The 17,463-nt window shown below is 41.6% G+C and overlaps 1 protein-coding gene across 3 annotated transcripts in view; it reads right to left on the bottom strand.

The window, feature by feature from the left end:
- Positions 1-8,561: 8,561 nt before the first annotated feature.
- Positions 8,562-17,463, bottom strand: part of AARS2 (alanyl-tRNA synthetase 2, mitochondrial) — a 44,091-nt gene continuing 35,189 nt past the window's right edge. For 2 of the 3 annotated variants that reach the window (XM_042467917.1, XM_042467934.1), the window contains 5 exons: positions 13,781-13,903; positions 12,655-12,765; positions 11,566-11,649; positions 10,025-10,135; positions 8,562-9,164 (listed from right to left, as the gene is read on the bottom strand). In XM_042467917.1, coding sequence (XP_042323851.1) covers positions 9,000-9,164; positions 10,025-10,135; positions 11,566-11,649; positions 12,655-12,765; positions 13,781-13,903 — 594 coding nt within the window. In that variant the 3' untranslated portion in view covers positions 8,562-8,999. The remainder of the gene's footprint in view (positions 9,165-10,024; positions 10,136-11,565; positions 11,650-12,654; positions 12,766-13,780; positions 13,904-17,463) is intronic. The other variant, XM_042467926.1, reaches the window with a different exon arrangement.

The raw sequence follows: 17,463 nt of genomic DNA, 5'->3' as shown, positions 1-17,463 counted from the left end.
CTTTCGTGCAATTGTGTGATATGGATGGAATAAGGACGGGAGCAATCTGCTTCACTCCTGTCCTTTACCCCTTGCCCTGTCTGATAATGTCCTTGGTCTCCACCAGAGTGCTTTCTGAACCCATGTTCCCTTTCTCCCTTTATTTAAAACCACCCCTCTCCTTGTAAATACATTCTGTAAAACCTAAAGCAATAAAGGCAGTGCATTTTTTTATTTTTATTTTGCAAATTAATGTATTGGTCTGATTTGCCTGATTTGTTCTTGAAAGAGAATGAACAGTTCATTTGTACATCATTAGGATATAGTTTTAGGTTTCTATGTAATTCTTGTACAATTGTCCATTAGAGAGGAGGCTTCTTATTAAGATCATGTGAAGCTGAAGCTCTTGGGTTCTGTTTCACTGTTGTTATTGCTCTCCATTGTATGACCTTCTTCTTTCAGGACAAAGAAGGAGAGACAGAATTTCTGGTTTCATGACTCAAAAGGCAGAGGGCGGCATGGGAAAAAGCACAGGAAGAAGGCAGCTCTCAAGTCTTACCAAACTGGTAGTGCTTACCAGGGAAATGGAGAAAGATCCCCAACTCCTCAGGATCCCTCTACTCCTCAAAATGAACCATATTTGCTTGGCAACACAGTTGTTTTGAATGCATTTAGAAAAGCAGCCCATAAAATGCAAGATGTGGAACTGGAAAGAATTCTGGAACTGCTTCAGGAAGTGGAGGACTGCCAAGAAGATGAACAGAGTGAAAAGCGTTTGGGCTGTGCAATGAAACTGCTAGATATCTGCCAAAAGCCAAGGGCTGGGGGATCAAGTGTATGTCTCCCCAAAGTGCTGATGATGAGGTTAAAAAAAGAACTGGACCAGGGAGTAATAATAAGTGACACCAGTTGGAATGAAATCCACCTCTTCTTGCATTCTTTTGTTGCCCCTTCTTTCGAGCAGTTTTGGAATGAGGTGAGTAAATGGCTGAAGAAGTATGGGCTGCAGGAGCCCTCCCAAATCCCAAAAGAGCAATGGCAGAAGCTGGAACCATTGCTGCGATCAATAGCTGCCAAAGTGACACTCAGGCGTTTAAGGAGGCAGAAAGCTCAGACTGGCTCTGCAGTAGCCACAGCTCAGCCTACCAAGGAAGACAAGGCCTCTTTTTGGCAGTCTGTAAAGAAGGCTGCCGAGGGTTGGCCCACTATTGAGATGCTCCATTTCCTTAAACACCTCCAGCTGCATGGTCCTGCTGTGCTGGAGAGTGGCCTACATTTTCTACTGGAGGTACAGAAATTCAAGAATGCCCACCATGCCTGGCCTGACTTGGCTCTTCTGAAAAAAAAGGTCCTGGTGATACGTGACTGTTTCCTCGCCTCTCAGATTGAGCCCCAACTGCAGGTAGGGTCCTACCCCTCTCCTTGATGAGAGACAGGCAGCAATGTGATCCTAGCAGAGATCATACTGTAGAAATGTTCCTTTTTGGACTACAACGCCCAGAACTCCCCTTCACCAGCATAGCCATTGGCAGATAGGTAATTTGAGGTCTTATGGAGGGAGGGAAGATAAACAAGCAAATGAGTGCGGAAACCCTCCACACTTAACTAAATCCCAATTGTGGTAAAAGATTAAGCCCCAGTTACCTTGTCCCTTTCTTCCTCCTGTGTGTACTTTTAAAACAGTAAATTGGGTCCAGAGGGTGATGAATGGGTTTTAACTCCATCTGCTACTCAATAGGAAGCTTCGTCATGGCTGCTTTTGGGCTTCTTGAGGGCACCTGGCTGGATAATGCTACTAGAAACAGGATGTTGAATTAACAGATCTTTGGTTTGATGCACAATGGATAGCACCATTAATGAACAGATTCTTTAAAGTAAGGGTAGCCAATTAGTTGCCACCCATAAGTGTTCCAGTTGTTCTTGTCATCATCATCATCATCATCATCATCATCATCATCATCATCATCATTTTTATTTATACCTTGTCTTTTCCTCAAAACTGGCTCAAAAAGGGCCTACAAATTAAAATGAATACAATATAGCTAAAACATACAAAAGATAAATATTAAAATAGAATTAAACTAATGGTGCTTGTGTGCCTTCAAGTCATTTCTCACTTATAGCAGCCCTAAGGCAACCCTATCATGGAGTTTTCTGGGGCTGACTGGGTGTGACTTGCCCACAGTCACCCAGCGGGTTTCCATGGCTGTTGGATGGGAATCAAATCCTGAACACCAGATTTATAGTCCAGTGCTCAAACCACTACACTACACTGGCTTTCTAAACTATTAGTAATACTAAAAGAAGTTTAAATCTACAATTAAACATGGTGAAAGGCAATTTAAAACCAGTTCTGTCAGGGGGAAAAAGGCTTTGCCCACTGAAGAAATGACAGCAAGACAGGGGGTGCTTTTGCCTCCCTGAGAAAGGCATTCTGGAGTCCAGGGAGAGCCACCAAGAAGGCCCTATCTCATGTCCTCACCAGTCATGCCTATGGAGGAACTGAGAGATGGTTCTCCCTTGAGGATCTCAGGGTCCATGCAGGAGTATATGGTAGATACAGCCTATCCAACAGCCTGAATCTAAATCAGGCTTGGGTGATGGTTTGGGTTAATAGGTGTTGCAGTCAGACAACTTCTGTAGTGCACCCCTGCTTCAAGGGCTTTAAGCAATCCTCCATGGGCTGAGCGGTCACTTAATGAGTCTCATTCCTTTTCATTGCAGAATAACAATACCATTTCCTCCTCAGGTAAAGTGTGTTGTCAGGGTGCCTCCCTCCTCTTCTCTCCCTGCCCAGCAAAGGACCTGATAGAATGAGTATCAGTGAGAATAAGATGGCCAAGAGTGGGCACACTTTGGGGTTTTGGAGAAATCCAAGTAATGCACTGAAAAAATCTGAAGCCTATGATTGGAATCAATTACACACAGGATAATTTGCACAGCTTTGCTCAACCTCTTCCTCAGCTTATTGTTGCTGTTGTTGTTGTGTAACTTCAAATCATTTCCAACTTATAGTGATCTTGACAAGATATTTTTTCAGAAGGGTTTGCTGCTGTCATTCTCTCAGGTTGCGAGAGTATGACTTGTCCAAGGTCACCCAGTGGTTTCCATTGCTGAGTAGGGATTCGAACCCTGGTCTCTTAGCAGTCCAACACTCCAGCCATTACATCATGCTGGCTCTCCTTGGGCATCTGAAATTTTATTAGGCCTTGTCAGTATAAGATATTCTTTTAAAAGCACGTTTCTTGCTTTTGTGAATGTAAAGAGAGAAAACTGGCTCTCAATGTGTTGAGCTTAGTGAATACTACCCTACTTAGTGCAGCATTGTCACACACATATGTAACAATATGTACAAACCTATGCTATACCACAACATGTGTTCTTTCACTACTGATTGTGTTCTTCTGTATCCTGTGATACAGAAGTGCATAGCTATGTACTGTATATTCTTGTGAAATAAATTTAACACTATATAACTGTGGTTCTCAATGTTGTTATACAGCCAAAATAGACACTTTTCCATATGTCCCCTTCCAAGAGCAGTGTGAGAGCATCATCATCATTTTTTGTGGACAGTTTCATAAAATGCAATGAGGAGCTGTCAGTACTTCTTTCAGAACAACAGCTACACCAAAATAATGAAATGCCCTTATCAACCTCCTGCTGGCGGAATTCCGTTCAGCTTCTCAGAACCCCTGACTCATTTTATCTAGGGAATGCCCTGCCTCAGCACAGCTGCTATCTCTCAACATTTGGGCGGAATATACCCAAAACAAAGGCCAAAACAGCATGAAAAGGATGCAAGTGAAAACATACGCTTGACCTCCAATTAATGCATCTGCTTTATTAGAGTTGGGGACAGGCAATAGAGAAGGAGGGATGAATGTGTTTCTCATGGGATATGATGACAGCTAAGATACTAAATGTTTATGGCTTGACCTCCAGGTGGCAGTGGACACTCAGAGGCTGGGCAGAGCAATCCGGGCAGCTGAGCAGGCCCTCCAGAAGGAGATCCCAGTGCCCCCTCCAAGCCTGTTTGATGAGCTGAAGGATTCGGTCTTCAGCATCCTGCTGCCATACTGGGCTGCCTTTCAAACACACTGGCTCAAGCAATCATCTGCGAGTGCACAGAAAGCCCCAGGTGGGTTTATTGTCATATAGGTATCTAAGAAAAGGAAACAGAAAATGTCTGCATAGAGTTTGTATCTGTGTCTACTGGCATGAGCATCCTACAGCAAAACTTTTTTTTAAAATAAATAAAGGCAGTATTTGTGCATTTACTGTCAAAGATAGAAAAGACCAGTAGTTAAGGTGATAGACAGATGCTGCCAAAATAAATGGCACTAGGTGGCTCATTTGTCTGTTTCAGTAATAGGGAAATGCTCCAGTCTCTTGGTGAAGAATCACAGCCTCCCTGAGGCAAGAGAACAATGGTACAGATCAATTCTTTCTATCTTTGTCTTAGGGCACCTTCCATCAAACTGGTACCCAAGCAAGGCAGAACTCCTTTACTAGAGCCTGATTGTCCTCCAGACACAATGAAATATGAGCAAGAAAAAAACTTCTTGTTGCATGGATGTGCAAGTCTTTGCAGAAGGCTTTGTCATATAGGCATTTTCGTGTTAGCAAAACTCACTGTGTCACACAGACTGTTGCATGTAGGAAAAGATGTCTGGACAGAGGTGGATTACTTCAGGGGTGTCATTAAGGGTGCAGGGATGTGGAGCATACCAGGTGACACCTTTGGAGGGTGACACCACTGCTTCCCATCTGCCTTTTGGCAGAAACAGACTATGGCATTCACCTGCATCCCTTTAAAACACTGAAGAGATTATGTGAGTGGGGTGAGGCTCAATGGGAGGAGAAAAGAGAGGGCCCATATATATATATATATTAATTTTTGCATTTTAAAATTGTTTATTCTTTCAAAAATTTCTTTAAAAACACTTTCTCTTTAACCACATGAAATTATGTACATGTAAATACATTTAGGCTGTGTGTATGATATTGTAATTTAAAGGTACAATTTTAATTTTGCTAGTTGTTTATGTCACAACTATTACCTTAACATTAGATAATATACAGGAATTATGATTCATGAGTAACATTAGTACAAAAAACATTGCTAAGGATGGTGTGATATGCAAGGGGGTCAATGCGAGGGGACCAGTGATACCAGCAATAGTGATGCCACTGGATTGCTTGGTGATTTTCTGATCTATTATATCCTGTTTTGATGATGCTTGTAAAGTGCCATGCAGATTTATGGTGATAATAATAGTAATAATAATAATAATTCTGATCTAAAGGCCATACAGTTCTGCTTGCCACTTCTTAGTGCATTCCTCTTCCCCATACATTTCATTAAGGTATCAAGAATTCATGGTGAAGCCAAGAAATCCTCAAGCCATATTGCTTGACTTTTAGTATCATAGCATATTGCCTACCCATGGAATGTTGTAAAAGAGGCTCAGATATCTCTTCCTCCAAATGTATAAGCTTGTGATGCCTTGGAGGCTCAAAATTAAATAATTGCTAAAGAAGTAGAAGCTGGAAATACCTGTAGATCAGTGATTAGAAAAGTCACTTTTTTAGACTGTAGCTCCCAGAATCCGATAGCCAGGATGGGGAAAAAAGTAAAAAAAAATTCAGGCTCTGCTCCAAATGAAGGCCATCAAAGGGCTTGCCTTTACATAAAGACCCAAATAGTGATACACTCTTAAGAAAAAAAGAGTGGGTCTTTAGCCAAGATGTTGACTAAGCTGCCAGTTCTTGAGTAAGCTTGTTTTCCATCTAGATCAGAACTGTCAGAGGGTCGCCAGTATTCTAGGCTAAGCCATTTCTCAACCCCACTGAGATCTTTTCACCCAGAAATATTACTGATGTAAACTAGTACTGCTTGTAGGCAAAGCATGTCCTCTGACACTGAGCTTTGGCAACTCCCAAAGAAGAAGAAACATCTTTGGTAAATTGTATTGAATATTCATAAGTTATATTCTTATCTTGCTTTTCATCCAATGAGTACAAGGTGGTGTACATGCCTCTCTTCCTCCCCACTACAGCCCTGTTAGATAGGTTAGTCTGGGAGTGACTGGCTCAATCAGTGTTATGGCTGAATGGGGATTTGAACCTGGATTTCTCAAATCCCAGTCTTTCTAACCATTACACCACACTGACACTGAATAAAAATCTCTGTGTAGTGTTGAGACATCACCTGCTTCTGCAAAAGAGACAAGCCATGTTTGAAGCACCCCAAAAATCACCACAGCCTCTCCAGTTTCCACCACTCCGGCAGCCCAAGAGAGGGCAGGGCAGCAAATATCAGGATGGACTTACTTATACCTTCTCCATCAGTGAAGGTCTCAAGCTGCAGGTCAGTATGTGGCTTTGTGCTCTTTAACTATACATACAATTTGATAGATCAGAGTCTGTAGAGCAGGGAAAGTCAAGTTATAAAACAGGCCTAGAGAATCTGTGGCCCTCCAGATGCTATTGGACTCCCATCAACTCAAACCAGCATAGTCAATGGCCACATATTTCAGGAATTACAATCCAAGAACTTCTAAGAGGCCACAGACTCCCCAGTCTTGATATGAAATCATCCTGGCAATAACAATTCCATTTCCCCTTGACAGCAACTGATGCTCTTGTGTTCCTTCACAATGAAGGATGCACTGCAGCATAACTTTAGTCTAGACAGAAAATGATACTAATGCAGAGACATCTTTCTTCCTAGTACCCAAGCAGAGAAGGCACAACCTACAGCAAAACTAGCTCCTCTATGTTTGGAAACAGGAAGAGGCCAACTGGATTTCCGTTTCCTTCATTTCGTAATGCACCAATGCTGATTTGAGCTGGAGAGAAGGAAGGTACTATTCTTCAGAAAAAAGACTTTGAAGTAACATTGGGTGGATTGGCTGAACAGAGGAACAGGCAAGAATAAACTCACAGCCATGAGATGATTCAGCTAAGAATGTGTGTGTATACAGGCATCCACAAAAGCACATCATCACTGCTTTGGGCCAGGTAGTAAACCAAAGAATATTGGATAAAAATGAAGAAAACTGTTTGATTGCCAAAGTATCATCAGGGACAGCTTTAGCATAACACTCTGCTGTGGTTCCTTCCATGCATAGCAGAACTGGGGCATATTGCTGTTGGCATGAGGTTAACATTAGGAAGCAGAGTTTGAAAGAACAGCTTGTTGTTTCTCCAGGGAAGGGTCCTGGTCCCTGCTGATATTTTCCTGCTCCTGCCCTAAACAAAGTCATTTGATGGTAGCCAGCCCCTTAGTCCTTCCAAAAGTCATCTGTTAAATAGCTAGAAGCGGCCATCAAATAGCAAGTGTTTAGTTCTGCAAATGAGGCTCATAAGGCACAGAGAAGATGCAGCCACATGGCAATTTACAAAAGAATAGACAAACACTGTTTGTAATTTCCCCTTCTCTCACAGAAATCTATAGTCATTCTGGCCAGCATCTTCTTTTTGGGATCTAGCAGCAAGACAAATCCCTCTCATCCGAACAAACATTAAATGGGAATGATCAGTGGTGTCCCTGGAGCTGGTGTCGACTGCCTTTCCCTTCCCGCCCTCCCAGAGCACTGCAGCCTCTCAAATGCCTTCAGAGTTCACCATGGTTGCAGCCACACCAGACCGTGAAGGCAGTCCCAAGCAGTCACCGCTACCAAGGGAGGTGGCATTGCAGCCTCCGGAGGGCCTGTTTAGGGTCCTGTGCGGCTGCTAGGTGAACAGAAAAGTGCCCTTTCTTTCTTGCCCAGTAGTTATGTCAGTCCCGCTGGGTGTATTGTCCTCTGGGGTGTCACCCGGTGCGGTCTTCATCCCCTATTGATGCCACTGGGAATAGTTAGACGGTCCAAAGATGTTACTTTAAAACTGCTACAAGCATTCCTGGCTGGGGACAATACAAGAAGAACTGGTTATGATACATGGTGAAGTGAAGCAATGATAGAAGTACTTGGTTTTAATTCTCACTAGACATACCAGCAAGATTTTGTTACAGAACAATATGCAGGCAGATGGTGAATTCTGATTAACAGATACAACTCACTCGCATCTTTATTTAACTCATACTTAACAAGCCTATATATTAGCTGTCTCTTACACCTCCTAAAAGAAGATAATAAATCTATTTTATAGTTGCAGCATCCACCACAATGAGCCAGAAGTTACATAGACTGTAAGTCCTTCACATTACACACACTTCTGTGTGATGTTTAATGTCTTATATATTCTACTGGGCGAAAAAAAGAACTAAAGGATTAAGTGGCAGGAGCATACCAATATTTTAATTATGTAATGCTGTGTGTCTGCTAATACCTCTGACATAGGGATATACCCAGAACAATGGATGAAAGTTACAGGAAAAGAGATTCCACCTAAACATTAGGAGGAACTTCCCGACAGTAAACACTGTTCAATGAGATGCTGAACAATGTTGTGAACATGTAGCTGAAACTTTATGTATGTCACCTGAACTCATTAAGGCTTGAATAATGCACCCACTGGGAGAAAGCATTCCTACCTTGTTCCAGGAAGGAAAAAAATAACTCCATAGGCAGACATGGACCACTGCTCTTCTTTATTACTACCACTGGAGTACTGTACAGTTCCTTTTGTTTTGCCATCAAGGCACCCTTGGTTACACATAGTAGCAGATTCATTAGGCCAGTATCTACTACCTTTTCCTTGTGTGTTTATTAAACTCAGCAAATAACACTTTTTTTCCTTACATGATTATTTTCAAATGCAGAAATCAATTTTTGAGAGACCAATATTCCTTCTATCTGTACACATGGGTCATCTTGATATTCTGCAAGAAACTGCAGTCTAAGGTAGATTGGCAGTATGAACCACAGCTGTAACCAGCAACGAACAAAGTTCAGTCATTGCATGTAGAATTCAGGAAGGATCTTAAGTCAGCCAAATGATTGTCCAGCCTCAGTCTCCTTGCACAGGCACAGTGACAGTGACACCTTGGCCTCACAACTGGGGTAGGTAGGTCAGAGTTTATTTTTTGCATATTCCAGAGCTGTGGTCAGGACCCTTTGCAAGTCATTGGTGCTTCCCATGCCCTTGGCTACAACTCCAGAACCACCTGACTTGCCTCCCATTTGAGTACAGACAGCCAGAGCCCAGTCAGCAGCAGAAAATGTTGGCAAGGAATTCTGCAGAGGAAGACAAAGGAGGAGAATAGTTAGTTAAATTGCTTGGATGGACCAGTGAAGTAAAAGTAAGCAGCTCAAACTCACTCACTGACTTAGGCCTGTTACAGACTGCCAAAATAAAGCTGCTTTGGGTCTCTTTGGAGGTATGCTATTTAAATGATGCATGGGTCCTAAGAGTTCGGAGGTCACGCCAAAGCCACACTCCATTCATAAGCACTGGAGTGCAGCTTTGGTGCGGCTTCCGGATTCTTAGGGTGCATGCATCATTTAAACAGCATACCTCTAAAGAGACCCGAAGCAGCTTTATTTTGGCAGTCTGTAACAGGCCTCCGTTTCTTAATGCAGAGTAACTGGCAATAATATCAAAGATGCAAAACCCAATACGATATTATAATCTAGAGCAGGGTGGGAATGATGCTAAACACAATTCTCAGCATTATTCACCACAGGCTGTGCTGTCTAGGGCTGCTAAAAGGTGCAGTCCAACAACATCTGGAGGTTTGTACAATTCCCACTACTTGTCTAGAACTGTTGTGTATTTGTTACATAAATATAGGACCTGTATTAAATACATAAATTTGCATTCGAACTCATGATTTTATCTAAAAACAAACAGATCAAGCTTGTTTCTGGTTTTCATGACTGAGCTGATACATGATTAGAAGCATAAAGGTGGCCCCAAAACAACAGGAGAGCTAAGCAGGGCATGTAACAATAAGAACATGAGTTCACATTTTTCTGCATGGCCTCTATTCTCTACCATACCTTGTTCCTCTGTGGTTGTCTAGTTCAAAGCTCTATGCTCTTCTTCAACATTTTTACCACTCAGACAAATAAATAAGAGGCAGGGCCCAGTTTACCTTGGATACTTGGCAAGCACAAAACACCTGGCCGGAAGCTTGTGGACTTAATAACATCACTGAAGCTCCAGGTATTTTTTCACAGAGTTGGTTGACTACTTTCATCAGGATCTAGAAAATACAGAATAGATTAAAATAAATTTCTTTTCTCAGTTGAACTAACTCCCCCCAACTCAAAACACTTCTGTAACATTACTCATAGTTTTGATTAGGAAATATAAGTATTGGAACAATTTCTCAGATTTCTAGGGTACTCAATGGGCCATTGAAAGAAAAATGGATGGTAATATGTTTAGAAGCAGTTAAAAAAAGTCTTACCATTTATAGAACAATTTGGGGGGGGGAAGGAAAATACTAATCAATAAAGAATTCAGAGAAAGCCAACCTGCTTGTGAAGTTATACATTTTGCAATATAGTTTGTCCTGTACATCAATATAACAGGGTTCAATCCCCTACTTGGCCATGAAACCTACTGTGTAACCTTGAGCAAGTCACACACACTCAGCTTCGGCAGAAGGCAACTGGAAACCATCTCTGAATAAATCTGGCCAAGAAAAACCCATTATACAGGGACGTAGCCAAGGGGGGGGGGGAATCTTGGGGTCCGGACCCCCCCATTAGAAAAATGAATGGCGTGTGCTGCTGCGCTGCCACACCCAAGCCCCATTATAATGGTGGCACTTAGTCTGGACCCCCCCTTCCTAAAATCCTGGCTACGTCCCTGCATTATAGGGTTGCCATAAGTCAGAAACAACCTGAAAGCATACAACAACAGCAGCAGCAATATAGTAAATAAGGCCCTAGGGTGTATATGAAGGAAGTCTGTCAGGTGTAAAATATTTGGTGGAGAGTATATTTGCAAATGGATGGGTTGTAGATGAAAAGATGAGATGCTGTTTGGAATGGTGTGATTTGACTGAACTTGAGAGAAAAAAGAAAAGAATAGGTTTTGAAGAAGGCAGTTGGAGAAATAAAGAGCTTGTATTAGATGGGCCTTCTGAGACAAGATAGACTATGAAAGCAGAAGCAAAGATTGGATTGATGTGTTTATTATCTTGATATGTTGAATACTGTTGATATTATGTAACAGCAGCAATGAATTAATGTGCTGGAGGGTAGTAAGGAATATAATTTTGTATATAACTCTGCCTGCTGCTTCATCACCACCAATAGAGATATAGCTAATTACAGATTAAAAGTTACAGACTGTTTACATTGACCTAGTGAACATCTTGGTAGCAATATTATCCTTGAAGGAGTTGTCTATGTTTACCAGTGTGAACCAAAAGAGCTAAGGTGGTGACTCAAGGTGGGATCAATACACCATTCCTAGGATGCTCAAGAACGTTGAGAAATTAAAATTTATCCCCTTCGCTACTTCCTCCTTCCAATATGATTGCCTTCTCTGAAACTGACAAAACTCAGCTCAGTCTGCTGTCTGTTACAACAGGATAGCTGGACCTGCTCATAGGAAATGAACCAGTCTCTGCTGTCTTGACTATTACTTTCCAACAGAAACACAAAACTGATGGACACTTACCGAGGGTGACTCAAGAGGGATGGTATCGATAATGACTGCCTCATTGGAATACTTTGCCAGCAGTTTGTGTGCCTTCTCAGCAGCCTAGAGGATGACAGTACACAGTGTGTTGGCAACAGCCTTGAAACAGACACAAGACATATGCCATTGGAGAGGAATGGTAACAACAGAGAATTATAGCTAATTCTCTGTCAAAAGCCACATACAAGTCTTGGGAATGAAAATCCTTTTTCTGCCCAAGGATTAATAGTTGCCAAGAATTTAGCCAGGCATTTTAAGATGCTGAAGAAGGGGATGGAGGAAGAGTAAGAAGAATTCATAGTTAAATTCCGGAATTTACTGCAAGAAAGCATAGTGTTGGCCTACAATTTGGGTGGCTTTAAAAGGGGGATTAGACAAATTCAGTGAGGCTAAGGCAACAAATGTACTGGCTATGGCAGCTATGTATTAACTGCAGTATCAAAGACTATCTCCGCATTCAAGTTGCTGGGGAGCACAAGTGCATTCATGTTCTGCTTGTAGGCCTTTCATGGGGATCTGGTGACCAACTCAAGGTTTCAGAAATATGTGGTCCACCATCAGATCCAAAAACAATGTAGCCAGCGACAGACTATGAAGCAACGTAAGACTTGCTTGAAACCCTGCCATCTAATGTTGCTGGTGATGGTCTCTGTCCTCTTCGTCACTCCCCATGTTTCAAGCTTTTGCATGATCACAGTAATATAAAACCTGTTAGTCTTATAGAAGACACAGAAACTGACTAATGTGGCTACCTCTTTGAAAATTAACAGAGTAATATGTGCCTTAATTTATATAAAATACCACTTGACTGCTTTTGTTTCATATTTTCATATAGTAAAAAAAAATCTGTTCTAATTAAAATAATTTACTGTTCTAGAATCAACATCTCCAGTTCAATGCTCATCACACATAATGTTTAAAAACGAGCATTTCTAATTAAGTAATGTAGTTGGTTACTGCATTTATTTTATATAGAGGAGTTCAATATTAATTTCACATTTTCTGTGCATGATTTAGCCATGCTTCTGTCTCACAGACCAGAGGACTGGTCCACTGCTGGATCCTTACCAGTTTGGTTTCCAGTTTTCTAACTGCAGTATTGGCTGCTCGCTGCAGAGCTTTGAGAGTAGTCTGCAGTTCCCTTTTCTGCCACTGAGGCATTGCTGTATTGTCCACTGTCTGTAAAACAAAGAGACTCCATCAGAGCACTTCCTCCTCTGTAGTTCCTAGCTTATTTAAAGCCTGCAAGAGATCCCTGGATCCTTGTGCATTTGGGAGAAGGAAATCAGAAAGAGGGGGGGGGGGGAGATGTCCTCGTGATGCAACAGGAAGGCAGGATTTTTTACTTCTATGATCCAAAGGATGGAACTAGTCTCCTAGTGAACAAAGCCTTAATTACACCATTGAAGAGATGGAGTCTCATGGAACAATTCAACACTGTTATGGAGTTTGAAAGAGTGACAGCTATCCCTGCCACAGTTTACCAACAGTTTTATTGCTGGCCATCCATTCTGATGAACTTAAAGGATGGGAGAATGGGCAGATGTCAGTCGGAGCAAGATGGGAGAAAATACATCTCATTAAGTTTCAAAGCTTGGAAAAGTTATATTTGGACCATGCTGGTTGGGAGTATTCTGGGAGTTGTAGTCCAAGAAACTAACCTTTGCAAACTCTGTAAAGCAAACATATGATCTGATTAGCTAGCCAAGAAACAGAGTTACATTCGTATTAAGCAAGCTAAGTTGCTGCAGGGCTGGGAAGGAAAAAATGCACATCAGCATCATTGCAGTGTAAATCAAATGTGGGAAACATATGGCTCTCTACTTGTTATTGGACTCCAACTCCCATTGGCCCAGCCAGCATGACAAATGGTCAGGCATGATGGCAGCTGGAATTCAACATCTGTAGGGCTAAAAATCCCCATTCCTGGGTTATACAATCAAAGGACTATGGTATCAAACTAGACATTCCCTCTCCATCATCTTTGTGCTTTGTCAAAGTGGATGTTCCAATCAAACTGATACTCTTCACTGGATGGAACAAAAAAAAATGTTCCTTGGGGGAAATGTGTTATTCATTCAAAAAATATCAGAGGAGGACAATACCAGTTTCAAAGTAGAAGAAAATGGCAGAGAACAAGGTCATGCAGTGTTTCTTTAACCCTTTGACTGAGAAGGCAGGCAATAATACTCACAATAGTCAAATAGCCAACCTCCTTGGAGAGTCTCTGTGCTTCATCAATTGTGGGTCCTCCCAGTTTCACCCGAACGGCGAGAGAATCCACCTCCTTAGCAAAGGACTGGCCAGCTTCCCGAGCCTAGGAAAATAAGAAAGAACCAACAGCTTTCAGGAGAAATCATCTACAAAAGGACTGGTTCTCATAATGCAGAGAACTGAGAAGTGGTCATTTGTAAGGGTCTTGGAAAGAGTTTGCCCCAAGGACACAATTCAGGCTCAGTATGATTCTTCTATTAGGTATGAGAGGTTAAAAATGAAAGAGCTGCTGACAAAATAGAAAGAAAAAATACTTGAGGTCTCAAAGGCAAATGATCCCTGTTATTTTTCACCTTTAAAGCATGCCAGTTAAAAAGGGAGGGGGAAACACACATCACTTTGTCACAATGAAACTAGAACAAAATGTTACAGAGGACTAAACGTGCCTTCCAATTAATGATTGAAAGATTAAATAACTAGAAAATTTCAATGAAACCATAGGAATCCCTGCCCATGACCACCTTCCCTCAGGGGATTCACTGCTTTGCTATGATGTAACAATTTATCCAGGGGGGGAATCAGTGTATGAAATGAGATTTGCTTCCTTCCACCTCCTGTGTACTAGCCCATCTATCTATGCCAGTTTGCCAGGCAGTCCAGGAACATTTTCTGTAAAGGATTAATATACTTTCTAAAAGAAAATGACTCCTCTCCTGCAAAAAAATCCTGTTTATTTTTACTTATCTCCCACCCTTTTCCCAATGCTGAAATCCAATATAATTTTAAAATCACAAATGAAAACACAATAAATTTCAGAATGAAAACACAGTTAAACAGTTTTTCAGATTAGAATAAATAAATTTAAAACAAATTTAAAACCACCTCAGGACCCCCTCCCCCCCAAAAAAAGAGTACATTGCTCCCAAAAGTACCATCCTCAGCAGCCAGTTTCAAAAAACTGCCTGAATAGAAAGAACTTTCTGGCCTTTTGGCCACTGAGAAGGCCTTCTCTCATGTCTTTATTATATGTGCCTATGAAAATTAGAGCTCCCAGGGCGCATCTACACTTTATAAATAATGCAGTTTGACAGTATTTAAAACTGCAATTGCTTCATCCTATGGAATCCTGGGGTTTGTAGTTTTACAAGGTCTAGGCTTCTCTGCCAAAAAGTGCAGGTACTTTACAAAACTACAAATTTCAGGATCCTGTAGGATGGAGCCATGGCGGATAAAAGTGGTGTCAAATTGCATTATTATTAAGTGTAGATGCGCTCTGAGATCATCCAGAGAAGTCCTTTTCATTGTTCCACCACACTTTCAGGCTTGTTGAGCCTTCTGCCCCATCCCTGCTCTCCTTTCAGTGGCAGAGAAAACATTTTTGTGCCATCAAGTTTTTTCATATGGACAAAGGCTGGGCTTTTAAATGCTATGTAATTCAGATTTTGAAGTTTGTATAAGTACATTATATTATATTAATGTTTTTAACTCTATACATTGTTTAATGGTTTCTTAAATGATATATTTATACTTTTAATGTTTTTGAATGGTTTTTTTTAATTTCTGTAGTTTTAAATTTGATCTGACGCACCTTGAGTCCCTATAAGCATCAGGAGGAAGACAGGGAATAAAGAAAGAAAGAAAGAAAGAAAGAAAGAAAGAAAGAAGGTTTAACTGGGAGATCAGAAGGGAAAAATGAAGGCATTTAAGGCACAGTGTGGCCTAGTGGTTTGAGAGCTGGATTATGACTTTGGAGATGATGGTTCAAATCCTGGCTTGGCCATGTAAACCCATTGGGTATTTTTGGACAAGTCACACTCTCTCAGCCTCAGAGGATGACAATGGCAAATATTGGAGGAAAAAAAATCTAGGCCAATCCCTGTAGCATCAGGTTGGGGTTTTGAGAAGAGGATGCTTGCAGTGGGCAACTAATTGTTCTGCTGCAGGCGGTCACTGGGAAACTCATAAGACTCAATAGAGACCTACTTCAATCTGTGATTAAGTTCATCAGCTAATCACATAAACATGTTTTTAACTTTAGCTCCCAAATCTGTGGGCATGAAAGGTGTGCATGAAGGATATGATTAAACTTTATTCCAGTACAGTATCTAGATATGGAAAATTTGGCTATGGTGACACATGCCTTGATTACATCCTGTTTGGACTACTGTAACACACTACATGAGGTTGCCTTTGGAAATTGTTCAGAAATGTCAACAGATTCAAAATGCAGCAGTCAGAACGCTGATCAGGGCCAGTTATAAAGAGCATGTAACTGTTGAAACAGCTTTACTGGCTACCAATTTGTTTCCCGGTACAAGTCAAAGTGCTGGTCATGACCTATAAAGTCCTTGCTTGGGTACAGACTATCTGAAAGACTGTACCTCCCCATACAAACCTGAAAGAATTCTATGATCATCAGGGGAAGACTTTCTCTCAGTCCCACCACCATCACAGGCTCACTTGGTGAAGACACAAGAGAAAGCCTTCTCAGTGGCTGCTCCCACTCTCTGGAACTCCCTTCCTCAGGAGGCCTGGCTAGCCCTTGCCCTGCTTTCCTTTTGCTGACAGGCAAACATATTTATGTTCAAGTAGGTTTTTATAGTAGGTCCTTGGTATCCACTGGGTTTTGATTCCAGGACCACCCCCACCATGTGGACAACAAAATCCATGGATGCTCAAGCCCCATTAAATACAATGGTATAATAAAATGGGGTTCCTTATATAAAATTGCAAAATCAAGGTTTGCTTTTTGTAATTTATATATTTTTAAAATATTTTCAAACCATAGATGATAGAATCTATGGATAAAATATCAGTCGATATGGAGGGATGACTGTAATACGTCTTCGTTGTCAGGGAGGCTTTTATATGGGGGGATGTTCTACGTATGTTTTTTAACTTGTGTATTTTTAATGTAATTTTGTACTGCTTTAATGGGATGATTTTAATTGTTTCTAATTTTTCTTTGTTAAGTTTTTAATTGATTTTAACTGCTGGCCACCTTAGGTCCCATTCTGGGAGAAAGGTGGCATATAAATAAAATAAAATAATGTTAATTTTCTTATTGGAGCCAAGAGGACAACAGAAAGCTGTGTGCAACCACCTGACCAATGAAAAGTAGGGTAACCTTTCTATATGCAATGTTGCATATAACATTCATGGCCATCCAGGATATATTTATTTATTTAGGTATTTATATCCCGCCCTTCAGCCCTAATGGCTCTCAGGGCGGCTTACAATATTATTTTTAATCAGACAGTTCCCTGCCCTCAGGCTTACAATCTAAAAGACACGAAACAAAAGAAGAGAATGATGGAGGGAAAGGGGATGAGGTCCAGTGGTTCTTCTCTCCCTCTAAGGCCTGGACCAAGGCAGATGGATTGGAGGGAGGGCTCTTCCTTCTTCCAGGCTAGTCCTGATGGAACTGGACTTGCCTGGCGAACTCCCTCTCAGGCCGGTGGATGGCAGTTGTGGAGGGCGGAGTCTCCTTCCTTCAGGCTTAGTCCTGATGGAACTGGACTTGCCTGGCGAACTCCCTCTCAGGCCGGCGGATGGCAGTTGTGGAGGGCGGAGTCTCCTTCCTTCAGGCTTAGTCCTGATGGAACTGGACTTGCCTGGCGAACTCCCTCTCAGGCCGGCGGATGGCAGTTGTGGAGGGCGGAG

Source organism: Sceloporus undulatus, chromosome 1 (assembly GCF_019175285.1).
Source record: "Sceloporus undulatus isolate JIND9_A2432 ecotype Alabama chromosome 1, SceUnd_v1.1, whole genome shotgun sequence".
Taxonomy (NCBI): domain Eukaryota; kingdom Metazoa; phylum Chordata; class Lepidosauria; order Squamata; family Phrynosomatidae; genus Sceloporus; species Sceloporus undulatus.
The sequence above is the reverse complement of the archived record's forward strand: the minus strand, read 5'-3'. Positions and strand labels throughout refer to the sequence as shown.